The sequence below is a fragment of the Notothenia rossii genome (assembly GCF_949606895.1).
Source record: "Notothenia rossii genome assembly, chromosome: 9".
Taxonomy (NCBI): domain Eukaryota; kingdom Metazoa; phylum Chordata; class Actinopteri; order Perciformes; family Nototheniidae; genus Notothenia; species Notothenia rossii.
In genome coordinates this window covers 81,104,410-81,129,115 of record NC_136907.1, presented here as the reverse complement: position 1 = coordinate 81,129,115, position 24,706 = coordinate 81,104,410, and the positions used below count along the sequence as shown (strand labels likewise).

At 49.2% G+C, this 24,706-nt stretch overlaps 1 protein-coding gene across 1 annotated transcript in view; it reads right to left on the bottom strand.

Annotated features, from left to right (window-relative positions):
- Nucleotides 1-24,706, bottom strand: part of lamc1 (laminin, gamma 1) — a gene marked incomplete at its 3' end in the record, with an annotated part of 60,936 nt that continues 36,230 nt past the window's right edge. The window contains exons 2-8 of the mRNA XM_079651090.1: nucleotides 22,114-22,418; nucleotides 10,563-10,693; nucleotides 4,796-4,962; nucleotides 2,658-2,849; nucleotides 1,580-1,697; nucleotides 182-280; nucleotides 1-19 (exon numbers count right to left, since the gene is read on the bottom strand). Of these exons, the coding sequence (XP_079507216.1) occupies nucleotides 1-19; nucleotides 182-280; nucleotides 1,580-1,697; nucleotides 2,658-2,849; nucleotides 4,796-4,962; nucleotides 10,563-10,693; nucleotides 22,114-22,418 (1,031 nt within the window). The remainder of the gene's footprint in view (nucleotides 20-181; nucleotides 281-1,579; nucleotides 1,698-2,657; nucleotides 2,850-4,795; nucleotides 4,963-10,562; nucleotides 10,694-22,113; nucleotides 22,419-24,706) is intronic.

Below are 24,706 nucleotides of genomic sequence, written 5' to 3'. Positions count from 1 at the left end.
TCAAAGGGACTCAAAGGGACTTAAAGGGATTCAAAGGGACTCAAAAGGATTCAAAGGGACTTCAAAGGGACTCAAAGGGATTCAAAGAGACTCAAAGTGACTCAAAGAGACTCAAAGGGACTTCAAAGTGTGTGTGTGTGTGTGTGTGTGTGTGAGTGTGTGTGTGTGTGTGTGTGTATACCTGTCACAGCTGAAGCCCTCCACGTTGTCTTTGCAGCGACACTGCCCTGTGTTCACGTCACACTCCTGAGTACTGCCGGAGGGAGAGCACGAGCACGGCCTGAAAACACACACACACACACACACACACACACACACACACACACACACACACACACACACACACACACACACACACACACACACACACACACACACACACACACACACACACACACACACACACACACACACACACACACACACACACACACACACACACACACACACACACACACACACACACACACACACACACACACACACACACACACACACACACACACACACTTAGTTTAATAATGAAAAACATTAAGAAATATATAATATATATAATAAAATGTCCACTGTTTATTGAGCAGGTAACCAAACGTCGTGCTGGGGAAAGAAAGCTCACAGCTCATTTTTCCAATGTTGAGTCATGAACACGTGTTCGTTGATGTTCATCAAAGCAGAGATCACCAATCAAAACGCTCCAATAATAAACCTCTATTTGTTCTGCCAGCAGGGGGCGCTCACACTTCAGCCTGATTAGTGGACTGTTCTCTCTTGATTACCTTTTTATCAAACATTTGTCTAGTAGTTTGATATCTAAGGCAGCGTTTTGATTACTCTTTGCCTCTTTATTATTATTATTATTATTATTATTATTATTATTATTATTATTATTATTATTATTATTATAAGGACGTGATATAATCTGCTCCATCTCTAAATGTCTGTGCAATAAAACTAATGAAAATGACTTAAAGACTACTGGAGCAGCCGCATTTAAATTTATTTTGTTTTGATTTATTTGGAACCTTTATTAATGCATTTTTCTGTTTCAGTGAGAGGTGTGCTTTGCTCAGGTGAAGGGGGCGGGGCTAAGGCTTTAAGTTGGAGGTGCGGTGTGTGACGGGAGAGCAGCAGCAATACCGTCATTGACACGCAGACGCAACCTTAAGCTTAGTCAAATACAGATTATTAGGATCTGCTGTTTAAGTTTATGTTAAATATTGTTTTCCTATTTTGTTTTATGTTTGCTGGAAATAAACGTTGAAAAGCAACCGAAGCGTCCAGTGGGTTGTGTACTGCGAGTCTGACACTGCTTCCCAGGCCCAAGCTCTACATGTGGCCAAGAACAAGAACTTTTGAGGTGAAGGTTACAAGAGAAACCTGTTGGGATTTTGGCCACTTCAGAATGACTACAGAATAACTCAAAGTGACGTCAAATGAATCAGAATGCCTTGAAACCACTGAAAAGTAACTGAATGGCTCAAAATGAAAACTGAATGATTGCAAAGTGACGTAAAGTGAATAGAAATTACTCAAAGTCAGACAAAGTGTTTCAGAAATGAGCTCCACATCAAACTGTTACCTGCAGCCGGCCTCCGTCAGGCTGTGGAAGCCCGGCTGGCAGCGGTCACACTTCTCTCCGGTCACTCCGGGTTTACACGCACACACTCCTCTGTCATCACACTGAGGAGACTCCGAGCCTGCAACACACACACACACACACACACACACACACACACACACACACACACACACACACACACACACACACACACACACACACACACACACACACACACACACACACACACACACACACACACACACACACACACACACACACACACACACACACACACACACACACACACACACACACACACACACACACACACACACACACACACAGTCAGTGCTCTGGCTCACATTAGGCAGCTGTTTTCACTGAACTGTTTGTTGTTTTGTTGTTTTGTTGTTAAGCTGCTGCAACGCAAACATTTCACAATTTGGGATCAACGAAGTCCCTCGTATCTTATCTGCGCTCACCAGGACTTCACGTGCACGAAGAATATCTGCTTTACATTCGGTGTCTATTCGAAATGCGTCTAAACACAAATGTACAATTTCATATTTCCTCTATGGTTGGACTCAAGCCGTATATATTTTAATTTCTGCACTATTTCACGTCTGGATCCTCGTTTAGCTGAGAGTGTGTGTTTGGGCTGAGGGTGTGATCAGACAGGGTCGTGTTGTATGTTCTGTAAAATAGGAGCTGCTTCAGTCCCAGGATGTAGAACGCATGAAGAACATCCGTGTTATTAATTTGATATCAAGAAAAGTAATCAGGTCAATCCTCCATATATTTATAATCTATATACTTTTGATATTAAGTTGCACTTACACTCAGCCTCTGTGCATATGTATTACTTCTCATGGTGGGTATTAAGTGACACTCAGTCATCTATTTCAAATAACGTCTAACATAAGTGTATTGCTTTTCTGTTTGTATTTATTGATTATTATTATTATTGCTTTATCTGTTTACCTTCTGTACTATTTCACATCCTGAAATCGCATGTCCTGCCACTTGTGTGTGATTTGAGTCTGACAACATGCCCTCAGAAGTGGGAGCTGCATTCTCCCGATGGCCCTGAACTCACCCACGGTGCTGCAGCTGCAGGCCAGGCAGCGCCCCCCCCCCCTCTCCTCCCGGTGGTAGTAGTCCAGGCAGCGCTCGCAGTTCGGTCCGTCCGTGTTGTCGGAGCAGCTGAGGCAGCGCCCGCCGTGACCCGAGGAGCGGTACAGCTCCGGGTCAAACACACACGAAGAGCTCCTGCCATTACACTCACAGGCTACACACACAGAGAGAGAGAGAGACAGACACACACACACAGATAGAGAGAGAGACACACACACAGATAGAGAGAGAGAGGGACACACACACACACACACAGAGAGAGAGACACCCACACACAGATAGAGAGAGAGGGACACACACACACACACAGAGAGAGAGAGAGAGGGACACACACACACACACAGAGAGAGAGAGACACACACACAGATAGAGAGAGAGAGAGAGCGAGAGAGAGACACACACACACACACAGAGAGAGAGACACCCACACACAGATAGAGAGAGAGGGACACACACACACACACAGAGAGAGAGAGAGAGGGACACACACACACACACAGAGAGAGAGAGACACACACACAGATAGAGAGAGAGAGAGAGCGAGAGAGGGACACACACACACAGGGTTACATTCACAAGAGTAAACAGTTGTTTTAACAACGGCTAACCAGCAGAGTGATAAGGAGTTAACTAAGGGGTTAACTAAGGGGTTAAATAAGGGCTTAACTAAAGGGTTAACTAAGGGGTTAACTAAAGTATTAACTAAGGGGTTAACTAAAGGGATAACTAAAGGGTTAACTGAGGGGTTAACTAAGGGGTTAACTAAGGGGTTAACTAAAGTATTAACTAAGGGGTTAACTAAAGGGATAACTAAAGGGTTAACTAAGGGGTTAACTAAGGGGTTAACCAAGGGGTTAACTAAAGTATTAACTAAGGGGTTAACTAAAGGGATAACTAAAGGGTTAACTGAGGGGTTAACTAAGGGGTTAACTAAGGGGTTAACTAAAGTATTAACTAAGGGGTTAACTAAGGGGTTAACCAAGGGGTTAACTAAGGGGTTAACTAAGGGGTTAACTAAGGGGTGATTCAGGGCCTCAGCTTCCTGTCTCCTGCACGATGCATTAAGGGACTGTGGGAGAAACGGAGTTCCCTGATCCCTGTTAGTCATGGAGATGATGTGTGTCCACAGGAACTACAGTTCCCACAATCCCCCTGAGACCCCCCCCCCCCCCCCCCCCCCCCGCTGTATTTCATCATGTGATCTGTTCCCAGGGTTCCCCTCCTTTTCGGTCTCACTAAAGCATCTGAGGTCTGCAGTAAAGCATCTGAGGTCTCTCTAAAGTATCTGAGGTCTCTCTAAAGCATCTGAGGTCTCTCTAAAGCATCTGAGGTCTGCAGTAAAGCATCTGAGGTCTCTCTAAAGCATCTGAGGTCTCTCTAAAGTATCTGAGGTCTCTCTAAAGCATCTGAGGTCTGCAGTAAAGCATCTGAGGTCTCTCTAAAGTATCTGAGGTCTCTCTAAAGCATCTGAGGTCTCTCTAAAGCATCTGAGGTCTGCAGTAAAGCATCTGAGGTCTCTCTAAAGTATCTGAGGTCTCTCTAAAGCATCTGAGGTCTCTCTAAAGCATCTGAGGTCTGCAGTAAAGCATCTGAGGTCTCACTAAAGCATCTGAGGTCTCTCTAAAGTATCTGAGGTCTCTCTAAAGCATCTGAGGTCTCACTAAAGCATCTGAGGTCTGCAGTAAAGCATCTGAGGTCTCTCTAAAGTATCTGAGGTCTCTCTAAAGCATCTGAGGTCTGCAGTAAAGCATCTGAGGTCTCTCTAAAGCATCTGAGGTCTCTCTAAAGTATCTGAGGTCTCTCTAAAGCATCTGAGGTCTGCAGTAAAGCATCTGAGGTCTCTCTAAAGCATCTGAGGTCTCTCTAAAGCATCTGAGGTCTCTCTAAAGTATCTGAGGTCTCTCTAAAGTATCTGAGGTCTCTCTAAAGCATCTGAGGTCTCTCTAAAGCATCTGAGGTCTCTCTAAAGTATCTGAGGTCTCTCTAAAGCATCCAAGGTCTCTCTAAAGCATCTGAGGTCTCTCTAAAGCATCTGAGGTCTCTCTAAAGCGGTGCAGCTAAGCGGTGTGTACTCGCTGTAATGAAAGATGGAGGACTCACGCAGACACTCGTTGCTGCTGTCGGCCGTCGCCCTCCTCCATGGCCGGTCGTTGAAGAAGGGTTGGCAGGAGCTGCAGTCGTCTCCTGCCGTGCTGTGCTTACAGTCACACACCAGCCGGCCGGAGGGGTTCTTCACACACTCACTGGCATGGCCGTTACACTTACACCTGGGGATACACACACACACAGGTTACACACACACTCACTGGCATGGCCATTACACTTACACCTGGGGACACACACAGGTTACACACTGAGGACACACACACACAGGTTACACTCTGAGGACACACACACACACTGAGGACACACACACAGGTTACACTCTGAGGACACACACAGGTTACACACTGAGGACACACAGACACAGGTTACACACACACTCACTGGCATGGCCGTTACACTTACACCTGGGGACACACACACAGGTTACACACTGAGGACACACACACACAGGTTACACACTGAGGACACACACACACAGGTTACACACTGAGGACACACACACACAGGTTACACTCTGAGGAAACGCACACACACACACACACACACACACACACACACACACACACACACACTGAGGACACACACAGGTTACACACTGAGGACACACACACACAGGTTACACACTGAGGACACACACACACAGGTTACACACTGAGGACACACACACAGGTTACACTCTGAGGACACACACACAGGTTACACTCTGAGGACACACACACACACACACACACACACACACACAGGTTACACTCTGAGGACACACACACACAGGTTACACTCTGAGGACACACACACACAGGTTACACACTGAGGACACACACACAGGTTACACACTGAGGACACACACACACACAGGTTACACACTGAGGACACACACACAGGTTACACTCTGAGGACACACACACACAGGTTACACTCTGAGGACACACACACACAGGTTACACTCTGAGGACACACACACACAGGTTACACACTGAGGACACACACACACACAGGTTACACACTGAGGACACACACACAGGTTACACTCTGAGGACACACACACAGGTTACACTCTGAGGACACACACACAGGTTACACTCTGAGGACACACACACACGTTACACACTGAGGACACACACACACAGGTTACACTCTGAGGACACACACACACAGGTTACACTCTGAGGACACACACACACGTTACACACTGAGGACACACACACACAGGTTACACTCTGAGGACACACACACACAGGTTACACTCTGAGGACACACACACACAGGTTACACACTGAGGACAAACACACACGTTACACACTGAGGACACACACACACAGGTTACACTCTGAGGACACACACACACAGGTTACACTCTGAGGACACACACACACACACACACACACACAGGTTACACACTGAGGACACACACACACACACAGGTTACACACTGAGGACAAACACACACGTTACACACTGAGGACACACACAGGTTACACTCTGAGGACACACACACACACACAGGTTACACACTGAGGACACACACACACACAGGTTACACACTGAGGACACACACACAGGTTACACACTGAGGACACACACACAGGTTACACTCTGAGGACACACACACACACAGGTTACACACTGAGGACACACACACAGGTTACACACTGAGGACACACACACAGGTTACACACTGAGGACACACACACACAGGTTACACTCTGAGGACACACACACACAGGTTACACTCTGAGGACACACACACAGGTTACACACTGAGGACACACACACACACAGGTTACACACTGAGGACACACACACAGGGTACACTCTGAGGACACACACACACAGGTTACACTCTGAGGACACACACACAGGTTACACACTGAGGACACACACAGGTTACACACAGGTTACACACTGAGGACACACACAAAGGTTACACACTGAGGACACACACACACACACACACACACAGGTTACACTCTGAGGACACACACACAGGTTACACACTGAGGACACACACACACAGGTTACACACTGAGGACACACACAGGTTACACACTGAGGACACACACACAGGTTACACTCTGAGGACACACACACAGGTTACACTCTGAGGACACACACACACAGGTTACACACTGAGGACACACACACAGGTTACACTCTGAGGACACACACACAGGTTACACTCTGAGGACACACACACACAGGTTACACACTGAGGACACACACACAGATTACACTCTGAGGACACACACAGGTTACACTCTGAGGACACACACACACACAGGTTACACTCTGAGGACACACACACACAGGTTACACTCTGAGGACACACACACACACAGGTTACACTCTGAGGACACACACACACAGGTTACACTCTGAGGACACACACACACAGGTTACACTCTGAGGACACACACACACAGGTTACATACTGAGGACACACACACAGATTACACTCTGAGGACACACACAGGTTACACTCTGAGGACACACACACACACAGGTTACACTCTGAGGACACACACAGGTTACACTCTGAGGACACACAGACAGGTTACACTCTGAGGACACACACACAGGTTACACACTGAGGACACACACACAGGTTACACTCTGAGGACACACACACAGGTTACACACTGAGGACACACACACACACACACAGGTTACACACTGAGGACACACACAGGTTACACACTGAGGACACACACAGGTTACACACTGAGGACACACACACAGGTTACACACTGAGGACACACACAGGTTACACACTGAGGACACACACACACAGGTTACACACTGAGGACACACACACACACACACAGGTTACACACTGAGGACACACACAGGTTCCACTCTGAGGACACACAGACAGGTTACACTCTGAGGACACACAGACAGGTTACACACTGAGGACACACACACACAGGTTACACACTGAGGACACACACACACAGGTTACACACTGAGGACACACACACACAGGTTACACACTGAGGACACACACACACAGGTTACACACTGAGGACACACACACACAGGTTACACACTGAGGACACACAGACAGGTTACACACTGAGGACAAACACAGGTTACACACACGCCTCTTTTTCTGTGCTTTTGCGAGCGATTACAATAGGGTATTCGCCGACCTCTGGTCTCAGACCCTAATAATAATAATAATAATAATAATAATGTTTATAATGCATATTTATAGAGCGCTTTGCTAGAAACTCAAAGACACTTTACAGAGTAACAAATCACAAAAACATAATTAAAACAACACTTAAAGAATATATAAAACACAACATTAATGACGGATTAAAGGCAGTTCTGAAGAGTCCGCTCAGAGGCTGACGGGGTCACGGTGCCGAGACACGGTGAGACAGACAGAGGGTGTCCTCAGAGACACGGTGCAGAGACACTGTGTTGTGGACACGGTGAGACAGACAGAGGGTGTCCTCAGAGACACGGTGCAGAGACACTGTGCAGAGACACTGTGTTGTGGACACGGTGAGACAGACAGAGGGTGTCCTCAGGGTCACGGTGCAGAGACACCGTGAGACAGACAGAGGGTGTCCTCAGAGACACTGTGCAGAGACACTGTGCAGAGACACGGTGAGACAGACAGAGGGTGTCCTCAGAGACACTGTGCAGAGACACGTTGTTGTGGACACGGTGAGACAGACAGAGGGTGTCCTCAGAGACACGGTGCAGAGACACGGTGCAGAGACACGGTGAGACAGACAGAGGGTGTCCTCAGAGACACGGTGCAGAGACACGGTGAGACAGACAGAGGGTGTCCTCAGAGACACGGTGCAGAGACACGGTGAGACAGACAGAGGGTGTCCTCAGAGACACGGTGCAGAGACACGGTGAGACAGACAGAGGGTGTCCTCAGAGACACGGTGCAGAGACACTGTGAGACAGACAGAGGGTGTCCTCAGAGACACGGTGCAGAGACACTGTGAGACAGACAGAGGGTGTCCTCAGAGACACGGTGCAGAGACACTGTGAGACAGACAGAGGGTGTCCTCAGAGACACGGTGCAGAGACACGGTGAGACAGACAGAGGGTGTCCTCAGGGTGTATCAAACACCTGGAGACACTCGGAGCTCTGTCTCTTTGTATTGTCTCTGGCGGTGAGGAGGTTTTTCCACCCGGGGGGGGAGGTGTTGTTGGAGGAGATGTTTGGGGGGGGGGGGGGTGGGGGGGGTCGCTGCAGGACAGGACTCGCTTCAGTTCAGGTGGAAAAACTGACGACAGGAAGAAAGACTGAAACACTAACGCTGCAGCAGCAGATCTATCATTGACTTGCACTGATTCCTGTGTTTATGTTCTCCTGTGTGAGGGGAGTGTTCCTGACTGGTGGAGCGGGGGGGGGGCATGTGACTTTAATATTATCAGGCACTAACAAGGGGAAACTATGCTGGGTGAAATTAGGACAGTTACTCTGATAGTTGTTAAAAGGATGTACAATGCTACGCTATTTAAGAAGTTGAATTTAAGAAGATCTTTCTGCGCTTCGTTGGCCCACTTTATTCTGTCCAATATTCTAGCAAGTTGCAAGTTGGTCTTATTGCATTTTTCTCATCTGCAAAGGTTTTTCACCTAAAGACCCATTAAGCGACTAAACGGAACTTTGTTTTCCAAGTAAAATACTTTGACAGACTGGCAAAGTAAAAGTTTCCGTGTCATTGGAGAGGAATGTTTGGAGTCCCTTTCGAGAGAGGAGAGGACTTCACAATGCGTGTTCTCTTGTCTTAAACAGTTGTTGATGTTGTAAAGGGGGCTGCTGTGATGCAAGATGAATTCCTGACCCCCCGTCACGGCGTTGCCCCCACCCCCCCCCCACCCCCGGTCTCCCTGGGATCAGCGCGGCCTGCCAGGAATGCCAGGAATGCGGGCGTTGTAATGGAAATCTGCTCCACATTTCAAACAGATGATCGGAGGCTGAGCAGAAACACTCTGTCCAACCTTCTGTTTCTCCCTCTGAGTCCACACACCTGATCACCTGACCAGAGAGCTGCTCACACCTGATCACCTGACCAGAGAGCTGCTCACACCTGATCACCTGACCAGAGAGCTGCTCACACCTGATCACCTGACCAGAGAGCTGCTCACACCTGACCACCTGACCAGAGAGCTGCTCACACCTGATCACCTGACCAGAGAGCTGCTCACACCTGATCACCTGACCAGAGAGCTGCTCACACCTGATCACCTGACCACCTGACCCGAGAGCAGCTCACACCTGACCAGAGAGCTGCTCACACCTGATCACCTGACCAGAGAGCTGCTCACACCTGATCACCTGACCAGAGAGCTGCTCACACCTGATCACCTGACCAGAGAGCTGCTCACACCTGATCAGTGATCAATGTGTTCACCTCTTCAGAACTGCTTTGAATCTGTCATTAATGTTGTGTTGAGACTGGAGGGGGCTCTCGGGGCAGCAGTAGGACTCATCTCTAGTCTGCCTCACATCTGACTGAGCAGGAACCAGGTGAGACCAGGGCTGCACACTAACTGAAACATGCTTATGGCTGGTTTTCAGTTAATATTATTCCCTGTTTGTATTAAATATGTTAATTTGTTTGGGGTTGAAAGCTTTTGCTTTAAAAGTACTTCTGTAAACGACGACATGTCACTTTCTTTGGTCGTGTGCTGAAGCAGCGTTGGACCGTAACAGTATTTATTGTAACCCATGTGAAGCACTGTGAATGTTTGAAAGATGTTCTGAGAGAATAACGTGTTGGCTCACCGTCCGCCCACAGCGAAGTCGGAGATGGCGTAGTAGTAGGACTTGAGGACTTTGGGGTCGTTGAAAACTTCGTCTCCGAACGTGTTGAGTCGGTTCAGAGTCACCCTGATGTCTGTGGCCGTCACCCAGTCCTGCAGAACATCGAGGAAACGTGTTACACACAGCAGGTAGTACAGAATACAGGACACAGAGAGGACAGCAGAGAGGACAGCAGAGAGGACACAGAGAGGACAGCAGGTAATACAGAATACAGGACAGCAGAGAGGACAGCAGAGAGGACACAGAGAGGACACAGAGAGGACAGCAGATAGTACAGAATACAGGACAGCAGAGAGGACAGCAGAGAGGACACAGAGAGGACAGCAGAGAGGACAGCAGAGAGGACAGCAGAGAGGACACAGAGAGGACAGCAGAGAGGACAGCAGAGAGGACAGCAGAGAGCACAGCAGGTAGTACAGAATACAGGACAGCAGAGAGGACACAGAGAGGACAGCAGAGAGGACAGCAGGTAGTACAGAATACAGGACAGCAGAGAGGACAGCAGAGAGGACAGCAGAGAGAACAGCAGAGAGGACAGCAGAGAGGACAGCAGGTAGTACAGAATACAGGACAGCAGAGAGAACAGCAGAGAGGACAGCAGAGAGGACACAGAGAGGACAGCAGGTAATACAGCAGAGAGGACAGCAGAGAGGACAGCAGGTAATACAGCAGAGAGGACAGCAGAGAGGACACAGAGAGGACAGCAGAGAGGACACAGAGAGGACAGCAGAGAGGACAGCAGAGAGGACACAGAGAGGACAGCAGAGAGGACACAGAGAGGACACAGAGAGGACACAGAGAGGACAGCAGAGAGGACACAGAGGACAGCAGAGAGGACAGCAGAGAGGACACAGAGAGGACAGCAGGTAGCACAGCAGAGAGGACAGCAGAGAGGACAGCAGGTAGCACAGCAGAGAGGACAGCAGAGAGGACACAGAGAGGACAGCAGGCAGTACAAGGGAGGTGCAAACAGCTGATCTGTCTCTGCTGAAAGATATGGAAGCATCCAGATATCATAATCCTACAAATGTCTTCTTAAAGAAATGTTGAACTGAAAATAAAGACAAGAAAATGATTGAGATGTCCATGCGTCCTCTGATGTCCTCGAGCCTCTCATTACATGACACTTTTATCCAAAGCTACTTGCATCTACATACAGGGTTCATTGACCCTCTCCGGGACGAACAAAGGCATTCTGAATCTGACCCTACTTTTAGATGTTAGTGCATCATTCATTAATACCATTGGACAGCGTTTTGGAAACAAAAGGCAGCTAACTTAAGTTGACAAATGTGTTAATGTAACGGGTATCATTATTAGTTCCTTCTAGAAGTCCCTGAGAATCAGGACAACCTTTTCATTCAGATTATCTTTCAGAAACTTCAGATGTTCCAATATGAAAACACACTTTCTCTGCTTCCTTTCACACCGTTGGTATTCTAAATGATCTCTATGCTCTGAATGCAAAGTCATTTCTTCATCGTTAAATACTGACGGATGCGGACCCTTCCTCGAGTTCAGAAAGCCTAAATAAAGACATGAGCAGGGTGACGAGAGGATGACGGCGTGTCTCTGCAGGTGTTCGGTCAGACTGCACATCAGAAGGTGAGCTGAGGATCAGAAGAGATGTTTCACTTCACAACACCTGCTGACGTGTTTCACTCTGTCCACACACAGATGCTCCTCACTAATGGAGGCTGTGGGAAACTCTGAGCAGCTCTGACGTCGGTGAAATGGAGTTTCATTTCTTGGCATTGTGATACGAGAGCCAGATGGAGTAACACCTGTTGCAGAGTTGGACTTCGGGAGGAGGATCGTTGCTCAACATCCCGTTTGTGTGCAGGCTCCTGGGAACCGGAGGGAAGGCCAGAGAAGGATCACTGTGTTCGGGATCAGCAGGAAGCTTATCAGCCGGAGAGAGAGCAGCTGTGAGGAGTAGACCCTCCGTCTGTCAGGAACCCGGCCTCCGGAGAGCACGAACACATGTACAAGTGTCCGTGCATATCTGATACGAACACCCCTGCTAGAGGATCAGCCCCCGCCAAGGCCACGCCGTGTCTCTCAATGCTAACTTGTATCAGCCTCGTTATCAACATTTCACTGAGTTCTTCCCCAGTCAACGCTACATCCTTCCACCAAATGTCATGGAAACTCGACCGGTAGTCTTTCTGCTGTCCTGCTGCCAGGGCCTGTGACGGAGAGAGAGTCGACCCCCGCCACGCCGTGTCCCTCAATGCTAACCAAAGCTTGTATCAGTCCCGTCATTTAGATCCCCTTCAAATTGTAACGAGTGCGTTCTCTGCCATTGCTTCACCCTCCCACCACATTTCACTGGAATGGGACCAGCAGTGTTTCTGTTATCAGGCAGGGAACATGTGACAATGGGAGTGTACCTCCACCAAGGCCATAACTCTCAATGTTAACCAGAGCGTTGTCACAGATCTGCTTCAGGATTTGATTAACTCTTGCCGAGTCATTGCTACACCCTTCCACCAAGTTTCATGGAAATTGGACAAGCCGTTTTTCTGTTGACGTGCTGCCAGGGAATGTGACAGTGGAAGGGCTAACCTCCGCAGAGGCCACTACACATCTCCCAAACGTAACCAAAGCTTGTGTCAGCCCTGTGATTTAGATGCACTTCAAAATGTTATGAACTCTTGCTGAATCATTGCCAAAACCTTCCACAACATTTCTTGAGAATTGGAAAAGGAGGTTTTCTGTAATGCTGCTGCCAGGGAACACGTGACACTGGGGTCAACCTCCGCCAAGGCCACGCCGTGTCCCTCAATGTTAACCATAGCGTTGTATCAGTCTCCTTATTTGGATCTGTTCTTCCTCCCCCAAAGCTTTATTCCGTTATCCTGCTGCCAGGGAACACGTGAAACTAAAGGTCGACCATCACCGCCAAGGCAACGCCATCTCTTGTTATGGAAACCAAATGAAGAATTCAGCCTCAATAATTAGATCAGCTTGAAAACGGTATGAGTTCTTCCTTCCTACCTCTTCCACCACTTTTCATGGAAATCAGATCTGTCGTTTTTTCGTAAAACCTGCCGACAAACCAAACATGACCGCTTTGACGAAGGTGGGAAATGTTCTACGTGCATTCGTGTTATTCAAACCAAAGAAAAATCCAAACTCGAGAAAAAAACGTTTTTATATCAAACGACAAACAAAACCTCCCAACACCACAGAGACGCGGCTGAGATGATGGCTCTCTAATTAGTTATCAGGGGAACTTTAACGGTGTGTATCAAACACGTTTCCAACTTTCCAAGTACATTTTCTTAATAATACATCCGTACTTATACTACACTGACATGTTTTATTCAAAACGTAATGTGTTCTTCCTCTGCACATCCTACAGCCGTCCACCATGGGAATCAGGCTTGTAGTTTTTCCTGAAGGCCATGACTCATAAATGTTCTGCAGCGTCTCAGTTTTCCAAATGTCTTTCCGTGTTCTCCGCCCTGAAAGCCTTCCAACGCGAGAAGAAAACTGTCGGTTTTCCTCCGTCAGACTCTCGATCTGTCTCTAGAGACCCATGCGTTCAAAGTGGTGAAATACTTTAATAAAACATGTTTTCTTTGAAAGCCCGCCACATGTAAGTCCTTTAACCACATTGTGTGCAGAAAGACTATCGGACTGAACAAATGGTCTCCGGAGGACCTGCTCAAATATCCACTGACAGATGATTTCCTCCCGTCAGACACTCGATCTGCCTCCGGGGCTTTGTGCGTTCACAGCGGTCTGATGTTCTAATAAAAGCTGTTTTTGAGACTCAGGAAACAACCGGATGTTTTTGTCAGAGTTTGATCGTGTTCAGGTATATTTATGTTCTTCACACGCTGATGCTGAATCCTCGTCTGTCTGCGGGGAATGTGGACACATTTCTCTGAGCTGTGACTCGGAGCAAACCGTTTGACCCACAGGAAGTGGACCCGTCAGAATGAAGGGACCTCTGCATACCCAGGGGGATCGTTTTAGAGAGCTGAGCGTCATCTTGTCAGCTAGCAAACAGCTCTCACACCGGGTTGGTAGAAAAGAGTGATTCAACAAACTCTAACCCAGAGCTTTAGAATCAAATTAAGACTTTTAAATTAACATTTCATCAATTAACGCAACACAGAAACATTATTTAAGTTGCTATAACTCACAGACTCTTATCTGCTTTTTAGCAAGAACATGTGGATAGGGTACATCAGATCAGTGTGAGCTAACATTATTATCTCATTCATTAAACAGCATCAAGTATTTAGAAAGGAACCCACCCTTTCTTTGGCAGCTTCTAAAGGATTAGATTGAATACTTAAAGTCCATTTTCTTTATTTACTCACACTGTTGCTCGAGTAACATTTAAACTCAGGATTTATACTTCCTTTAAAGTATTTGTACAGTTGTGTGTGAGAGTACTCTGACTTCAGTAGAGGCTCAGGACACGTCTCTAAGCTGTGATCACTACAGGAGAGGAGACGCTGAGTCTCTCACTCTGAACGCCTCCAGACATCTCACTGTTTTTCTGCTTCTGATGAAGGCGGCTCATTGTTGGAGCAGCTGCTCAGCTATCTGTCGCTAACGCTAATGCAGTCGCCCACTCTCTCTGGTTATGATTCATGAGGACGGGTCAGCTGTTCCTCCTCAGGAAGCCCCAACACACTAGACCCTGAACGCACCATGTGTTATCCATCAATCACCAACAAGTCCTGCAGGATTACAAACATCCAGCGGACAAATACACTCAAGTACTACGATCACTACTGCAGTACTTCACTGTACACTCAGAGGCACGTCAGATTACTGCAGTACTCTGAGAGGTACGTCAGATTACTGCAGTACTCTCAGAGGCACGTCAGATTACTGCAGTACTCTCAGAGGCACGTCAGATTACTGCAGTACTCTCAGAGGCACGTCAGATTACTGCAGTACTCTCAGAGGTACGTCAGATTACTGCAGTACTCTCAGAGGCACGTCAGATTACTGCAGTACTCTCAGAGGCACGTCAGATTACTGCATTCCTATCAGAGGTACGTCAGATTACTGCAGTACTCTCAGAGGCACGTCAGATTACTGCAGTACTCTCAGAGGTACGTCAGATTACTGCAGTACTCTCAGAGGCACGTCAGATTACTGCAGTACTCTCAGAGGCACGTCAGATTACTGCAGTACTCTCAGAGGCACGTCAGATTACTGCAGTACACTCAGAGGTACGTCAGATTACTGCAGTACTCTCAGAGGTACGTCAGATTACTGCAGTACTCTCAGAGGTACGTCAGATTACTGCAGTACTCTCAGAGGCACGTCAGATTACTGCAGTACTCTCAGAGGCACGTCAGATTACTGCAGTACTCTCAGAGGCACGTCAGATTACTGCAGTACACTCAGAGGTACGTCAGATTACTGCAGTACTCTCAGAGGTACGTCAGATTACTGCAGTACTCTCAGAGGCACGTCAGATTACTGCAGTACTCTCAGAGGTACGTCAGATTACTGCAGTACTCTCAGAGGCACGTCAGATTACTGCAGTACTCTCAGAGGCACGTCAGATTACTGCAGTACTCTCAGAGGCACGTCAGATTACTGCAGTACACTCAGAGGTACGTCAGATTACTGCAGTACTCTCAGAGGTACGTCAGATTACTGCAGTACTCTCAGAGGTACGTCAGATGACTGCAGTACTCTCAGAGGTACGTCAGATTACTGCAGTACTCTCAGAGGTACGTCAGATTACTGCAGTACTTCACTGTACTCTCAGAGGTACGTCAGATTACTGCAGTACTCTCAGAGGTACGTCAGATGACTGCAGTACTCTCAGAGGTACGTCAGATTACTGCAGTACTTATACTGAACAATAACTAATATTTACTCTATTTCATTGAATGAACTCTGCAAGACTTTCTCTCGTCATAGAGTATTTTTACTGCAGGACTGTACACTTCTTCCATCGCTGAAATATTGTTTGTATTAATACCTCACAGATACGTTCCCCTGGGATGAGCCGGCGGCTGTAAAGAGACTCGGGTTAATTTAACGGGCCGAAAGCAACCGCAGCTCCAGAATAAAACGAGGTACTAGGGAGGTTATTTAAGGTGGACTGATGGCTATTTAAGGTGGACTGCTTGTTATTTAAAGGTCCCATGTCATGCTTTTCTGATTATTACCCGTCCCCTTGTGTTATGTAGCTTTTTCTGCAGAGTCACAAACCCTCAAAGTGCACCCTGTAGGGAGTAAATCTCTAACACAGAGAAGACCTGTCTGCCCCAGAACACCTCGTTAGAGATTTCATTGTTTACTTTTTGGGTATAGTGACATATTTTGGGTATAGTAACGTAACTTCCGCGGAGCCGTTACGTTTTGACCAATCTGCGGACTTCCTCCCACACACACTCGGCGGGACACTGTGAGCTGAGTTACTGGTGTGGGGTTGGCGAGACAGCGAGACACCGCGGAACTCAGCCTGGGCACACACAAACTCCCAGCCAGGCTGCGGGTGTGTGTGTGTTTGGGCTGGGTTTCGCTGTCTCGCAGACGGCCACTGGGCTCACAGGGGGGGGGGGGGGGGGGGGGGCAGGAGCTCCAACAAGGCGTGTAGGAGAGAGAGTGAATACACATACTATACAGAGATGCTGTATGAGAATGTGAGAATAATTTATTTAAGGTGGACTGCTGGTATTTAAGGTGGACTGCTGGTTCTTTAAGGTGGACTGCTGGTTATTTAAGGTGGACTGCTGGTTCTTTAAGGTGGACTGCTGGTTCTTTAAGGTGGACTGCTGGTTCTTTAAGGTGGACTGCTGGTTATTTAAGGTGGACTGCTGGTATTTAAGGTGGACTGCTGGTTCTTTAAGGTGGACTGCTGGTTATTTAAGGTGGACTGCTGGTTCTTTAAGGTGGACTGCTGGTTCTTTAAGGTGGACTGCTGGTTATTTAAGGTGGACTGCTGGTATTTAAGGTGGACTGCTGGTATTTAAGGTGGACTGCTGGTTCTTTAAGGTGGACTGCTGGTTCTTTAAGGTGGACTGCTGGTTATTTAAGGTGGACTGCTGGTATTTAAGGTGGACTGCTGGTTATTTAAGGTGGACTGCTGGTTAATTTAAGGTGGACTGTCTCTGCTGGTGCTTTTCCCCTCTTTAAAGCTGGATGTCAGATGGCAGGAATGTGTGAGAGCGACTAACAGCCGTCTGACGCCTCCTGAAAGAGTCCCTCGGTATAAATAGCTTCATGCCGACGAGACAAATAAGGAAGTTCACAGCTGAGCCGCGGAGCTAAATCTGTTCATTTACCTCTCCATCACTCATCTCTCATCACAACACAAGGATCTACTCTCATTCAGGTGTGCTTGCCTGCACATACAGGTGTGAGCATCAGGGTTTCCTCAGAGATCACTTCTTAGAAAGTCTCAAAGATATTTAGATTGCTGTCAAAGACGAGATATCCAACTTCAACAAGAAGCTGGGAAAATATCCTTTTCACTTTTACTTTGGTTTTTCAAATCGTTGTTATTGAACAAAAACATAATCGATTCATCTTTAGCTCTGAATAAATAACTGTTATTCAGTTCCTATGAGTTCTTTTATTACTGGGAACCGTGGTTAATAGTTATTATATGAATAAAGTGTGTTGTTTTTCACTGACTCGTTGTTTGAGCTCTAAATCTGTTTTTGTTTTTGAAGAACTTCAGGAAACGCCTCGTTGTTGTTGATGAAATAAAACTTTCTGCAGATTTAAAAAACAGAAAGTTGTGCAACAATCCGAGCAGAATGGAAACACCAGGGGGAGAGAGGGAGGAGAGGGGGAGAGAGGGAGGAGATGGGGAGGAAGGGAGTAGAGGGGGAGGAAGGAGGAGAGGGGGAGAGGGGGAGGAAGGGAGGAGAGGGGGAGGAAGGAGGAGAGAGATATGGAAACACCAACACAGTGAGGGGGAGAGAAAGTGAGGAGAGGGAGGAGAGGGGGAGGAAGGGAGAGAGAGGAAAGGCAGGATAGAGATTGAGGAGAGAAAGGGGAAGAAAATAGGGAGGAAAGAGTGGAGAGAGACATGGAAACACCAACACAGTGAGGGGAGAGAAAGGGAGGAGAGGGGGAGGAGAGGGGGAGGAAGGGGGGGAAGGGAGGAGAGGGGGAGGAAGGAGGAGAGATATATGGAAACAGCCAACACAGTGAGGGGGAGAGAAAGTGAGGAGAGGGGGAGGAAGGGAGAGGGAGGAAAGGCAGGATAGAGATTGAGGAGAGAAAGGGGGAGAAAGGGAGGAGAGAGAGGAGAGGGGGAGGAAGGGAGGAGAGAGGAAAGGCAGGATAGAGATTGAGGAGAGAAAGAGGGAGAAAGGGAGGAGAGAGGAGAGGAGAGGGGGAGGAAGGGGGAGAAAGGGAGGAGAGGAAAAAGTATTTATTTCGTTTTTTTTATTTTAAAGTGGAGCAAAAGTCAAAAAGCGGAGTGAGGACAGAATGGGGGAGAAAATAGAGAGTAAGAGAGGAGTGAGAGGAGGGAGAGGAAAGAGAGTGGGGGGGAGTAAAAGGAAGAGCCGGGGGAGTAAAGAGGGGGGGGGGCAGAGGTCCAGCTGCAGGTCACTGGGAAACCCGGGGGCGTCGCCTAGCAACGTGATGCAACACTTGGCATTAAACCTGTAACCTGACCTGCTGCACGGCCTTCTGGGAAATAAAACTACAAGCGTACTTCCTGTTGCTGAGGAGAGGAGACTGTATCGGTAAACACTTCAAGGTTTCTATTGGTCCCCGTTTGTGACGCTCGGTGTGAGCAAAGACAAACACAAAGGCTCCTGGTGTCCAAAGAGTCAAACCTGCTCCACCTTCATCACGCCCAGGGCCTGAAGCTGAGCTGCCTCGTCTAATTACACGGCTTGGTTGAATACTGGCTTCTGATTGGTCGATCAGGACATTTGAGAGGTCAATATGACAGCAGTGCAGAGCGCTGTTAAGCACTATAATGACTGAGGAGGAGGAGGAAGAGAGAGGGAGAGGATAGAAGGTTTTTTCACTCACACATCTGCGACCCACTCGAAACGGGTCCACGACCCACTTTTGGGTCGTGACCCACCAGTTGAGAACCACTGGTCTAATTGTTCTGATCTCGATGCTCGGTGTGAGTAAAGAGAAATGAACAAGCTTTGGCTCCTGGTGTGAGGGTCTAAAGAGGGGACCGTGACCCACTCACCTGGAGCACGGGGTGTTCTGATCTAAGACAAGCTTTGGCTCCTGGTGTGAGGGTCTAAAGAGGGGACCGTGACCCACTCACCTGGAGCACGGGGTGTTCTGATCTAAGAGAAGCTTTGGCTCCTGGTGTGAGGGTCTAAAGAGGGGACCGTGACCCACTCACCTGGAGCACGGGGTGTTCTGATCTAAGACGAGCTTTGGCTCCTGGTGTGAGGGTCTAAAGAGGGGACCGTGACCCACTCACCTGGAGCACGGGGTGTTCTGATCTAAGACGAGCTTTGGCTCCTGGTGTGAGGGTCTAAAGAGGGGACCGTGACCCACTCACCTGAAGCACGGGGTGTTCTGATCTAAGACGAGCTTTGGCTCCTGGTGTGAGGGTCTAAAGAGAGGACCGTGACCCACTCACCTGGAGCACGGGGTGTTCTGATCTAAGAGAAGCTTTGGCTCCTGGTGTGAGGGTCTAAAGAGAGGACCGTGACCCACTCACCTGGAGCACGGGGTGTTCTGATCTAAGACGAGCTTTGGCTCCTGGTGTGAGGGTCTAAAGAGGGGACCGTGACCCACTCACCTGGAGCACGGGGTGTTCTGATCTAAGACAAGCTTTGGCTCCTGGTGTGAGGGTCTAAAGAGGGGACCGTGACCCACTCACCTGGAGCACGGGGTGTTCTGATCTAAGACGAGCTTTGGCTCCTGGTGTGAGGGTCTAAAGAGGGGACCGTGACCCACTCACCTGGAGCACGGGGTGTTCTGATCTAAGACGAGCTTTGGCTCCTGGTGTGAGGGTCTATAGAGGGGACCGTGACCCACTCACCTGGAGCACGGGGTGTTCTGATCTAAGACAAGCTTTGGCTCCTGGTGTGAGGGTCTATAGAGGGGACCGTGACCCACTCACCTGGAGCACGGGGTGTTCTGATCTAAGACGAGCTTTGGCTCCTGGTGTGAGGGTCTAAAGAGGGGACCGTGACCCACTCACCTGGAGGACGGGGTGTTCTGATCTAAGACAAGCTTTGGCTCCTGGTGTGAGGGTCTATAGAGGGGACCGTGACCCACTCACCTGGAGCACGGGGTGTTCTGATCTAAGACGAGCTTTGGCTCCTGGTGTGAGGGTCTAAAGAGGGGACCGTGACCCACTCACCTGGAGCACGGGGTGTTCTGATCTAAGAGAAGCTTTGGCTCCTGGTGTGAGGGTCTAAAGAGGGGACCGTGACCCACTCACCTGGAGCACGGGGTGTTCTGATCTAAGACGAGCTTTGGCTCCTGGTGTGAGGGTCTAAAGAGGGGACCGTGACCCACTCACCTGGAGCACGGGGTGTTCTGATCTAAGACGAGCTTTGGCTCCTGGTGTGAGGGTCTAAAGAGGGGACCGTGACCCACTCACCTGAAGCACGGGGTGTTCTGATCTAAGACGAGCTTTGGCTCCTGGTGTGAGGGTCTAAAGAGAGGACCGTGACCCACTCACCTGGAGCACGGGGTGTTCTGATCTAAGAGAAGCTTTGGCTCCTGGTGTGAGGGTCTAAAGAGAGGACCGTGACCCACTCACCTGGAGCACGGGGTGTTCTGATCTAAGACGAGCTTTGGCTCCTGGTGTGAGGGTCTAAAGAGGGGACCGTGACCCACTCACCTGGAGCACGGGGTGTTCTGATCTAAGACAAGCTTTGGCTCCTGGTGTGAGGGTCTAAAGAGGGGACCGTGACCCACTCACCTGGAGCACGGGGTGTTCTGATCTAAGACGAGCTTTGGCTCCTGGTGTGAGGGTCTAAAGAGGGGACCGTGACCCACTCACCTGGAGCACGGGGTGTTCTGATCTAAGACGAGCTTTGGCTCCTGGTGTGAGGGTCTATAGAGGGGACCGTGACCCACTCACCTGGAGCACGGGGTGTTCTGATCTAAGACAAGCTTTGGCTCCTGGTGTGAGGGTCTATAGAGGGGACCGTGACCCACTCACCTGGAGCACGGGGTGTTCTGATCTAAGACGAGCTTTGGCTCCTGGTGTGAGGGTCTAAAGAGGGGACCGTGACCCACTCACCTGGAGGACGTGGTGTTCTGATCTAAGACAAGCTTTGGCTCCTGGTGTGAGGGTCTATAGAGGGGACCGTGACCCACTCACCTGGAGCACGGGGTGTTCTGATCTAAGACGAGCTTTGGCTCCTGGTGTGAGGGTCTAAAGAGGGGACCGTGACCCACTCACCTGGAGCACGGGGTGTTCTGGTCTAAGACAAGCTTTGGCTCCTGGTGTGAGGGTCTAAAGAGAGGACCGTGACCCACTCACCTGGAGCACGGGGTGTTCTGGTCTAAGACGAGCTTTGGCTCCTGGTGTGAGGGTCTACAGAGAGGACCGTGACCCACTCACCTGGAGCACGGGGCTGTTGTCGAAGTTGTAGGCGCTGGGCCGGCCCTCCAGCGTGGAGAAGGCCACGTTGCCCCCGGTGAGCGGCGAGATGTCGCTGAAGTCGTCGGTGCAGAGCGCCTGCTGCTCGTCCTCCCCGGTGCGGATGAAGCCCCGCCCCGCCTTCTGGTAGGTCTTCTCACAGGAGCCGCTGTAGTACTGGTAGGGCACCCAGGGCCCGCCCTCACGAGTCCGCTTGTAGATGGCGAAGCTCTCGGGGCGGCTGGTGTGGAACTTCAGCCGGACGTAGGTGATGTCGAAGGCCTTGCCTGCAGAGGGAACACACAAGGGGTTAACACTCATGGACAACAGCTCCTCAGTTAAATATCTGTTCCAGAGGCGCTACGACCAGGTCCAGGTCCAGGTCCAGGTCCAGGTCCAGGTCCAGGACCAGGTCCAGGTCCAGAGTCAGTTATCAGCTGACCGTCTGAGACAAACCCATCCTGCATAGCAACATGGTGCGTTAGCATCAAGCAGCTCCATCTCCCTCCCTCTGTAACGATCTTTTCTTTCTGAAGTCGCTTTTACGCCACGGGACGATTAAGATCAACTCGACGAATCTTCTAGAAACCTTTTGATAAGTAAGTTGTGAGTTCACGGCTGCTCTGTAGTCGTTGGTATGTGTGACATCTGAGCGTCTGCGGATTGTTTAAGGTCTGCTGGAGGGTCACCTTGAGTGGGGGGTTTAACCCCTGAAGGCCGTGCAGCTGCATGTCAGCCAGAGTTTACTAAACATGGATTATTATTATTACGTCTGCAGGAAGCGTTCAATCTGAGGCTCCTGGAAACACAGTGAGGGTCTCCCTCTAAGAGAGGGGGGGGGGGGGGGGGGGGGGCAGGAATGTGAAGTGAAGTTGGAACATGCTGAAGCGCGGGATGATTCTTTAACACACACACACACACACACACACACACACACACACACACACACACACACACACACACACACACACACACACACACACACACACACACACACACACACACACACACACACACACACACACACACACACACACACACACACACACACACACACACACACACACACACACACACACACACACACACACACACACACACACACACACACACCGAGTTGCAGCAGGCTCCATGTTCCAGGAGCCATCCGTCAGCGGGAGGAACGCCGGCATGTTTGAGTGTGTGTGTGTGTGTGTGTGTGTGTGTGTGTGTGTGTGTGTGTGTGTGTGTGTGTGTGTGTGTGTGTGTGTGTGTGTGCTGTTTGCTCGGCTAAAGAATCCACTCAGTAAACAGAGGGCCTCCCCCCCCCCCTCAGAGGGCCCCTCTGTGTGGACGGCAAATAAAGGTGAAGCAGCTGATAGGAGCAACACAAGGCTGCAGTTTATTACAGGAAACAATGAAGCAACTGCAAACACACCGGCTTCCTGTGTGTGTGTGTGTGTGTGTGTGTGTGTGTGTGTGTGTGTGTGTGTGTGTGTGTGTGTGTGTGTGTGTGTGTGTGTGTGTGTGTGTGTGTGTGTCATGGTTGATGAGGAGCTGCAGGGTGGAGACAGATTTGCAGCACAAACGATGACCTACCTGCTGTGTGTATTTTAAAAGGTGTGAGATGGAACAAAGTGCGAATAAAGCAATCATCTTTTGTTGGATTTGCATTTTTGATTAACTTGGATTAGTTGATTTTTCAATTAGATTAGGCAATATTTTGTAATTGGATATAAGCGTTTTTAAAGGTCCCATGTCCTGCTTTCTGGTTCTGACCCGTCCCCTTGTGTTCTGTAGCTTCTGCATGTGACCGGTCTGCAGAGTCTCAGACCCTCAGAGTGCACCCTGTAGGGAGTAACACTCTAACTCAGAGAACACCTGTCTGTCTGCCCCAGAACGCCTCGTTGGATATTTCTCTTTCTCCATTGTTTACTTCCTGAGTATAGCGACGTATTTCAGGTATAGTGACGTAACGTTACGTCTGCGGAGCCGTTACGTTTTGACTAATCCACACACACACACACACACACACACACACACACACACACACACACACACACACACACACACACACACACACACACACACACACACACACACACACACACACACACACACACACACACACACACACACACACACACACACACACACACACACACACACACACACACACACACACACACACACACACACACACACACACACACACACACACACACACACACACACACACACACACACACACACACACACACACACACACACACACACACACACGTTGCGAGGAGCGGGACACTGCGAGCTGGCTCACTGGTGTGGGGTCGGAGAGACAGCGAGACACCACGGAACTCAGCCTGGGTACACACACAAACTCCCAGCCAGGCTGCGGGTGTGTGTGTGTGTGTGTGTGTGTGTGTGTGTGTGTGTGTGTGTGTGTGTGTGTGTGTGTGTGTGTGTGTATTCGGGCTGGGTTTTGCTGTGTCTCGCAGACGGCCACTGGGCTCACAGGGAGGGGGGGGGGGGGGCAGGAGCTCCAACAAGCCGTGTAGGACAGAGAGTGAATACACACACTATAGAGAGATGCTGTTTG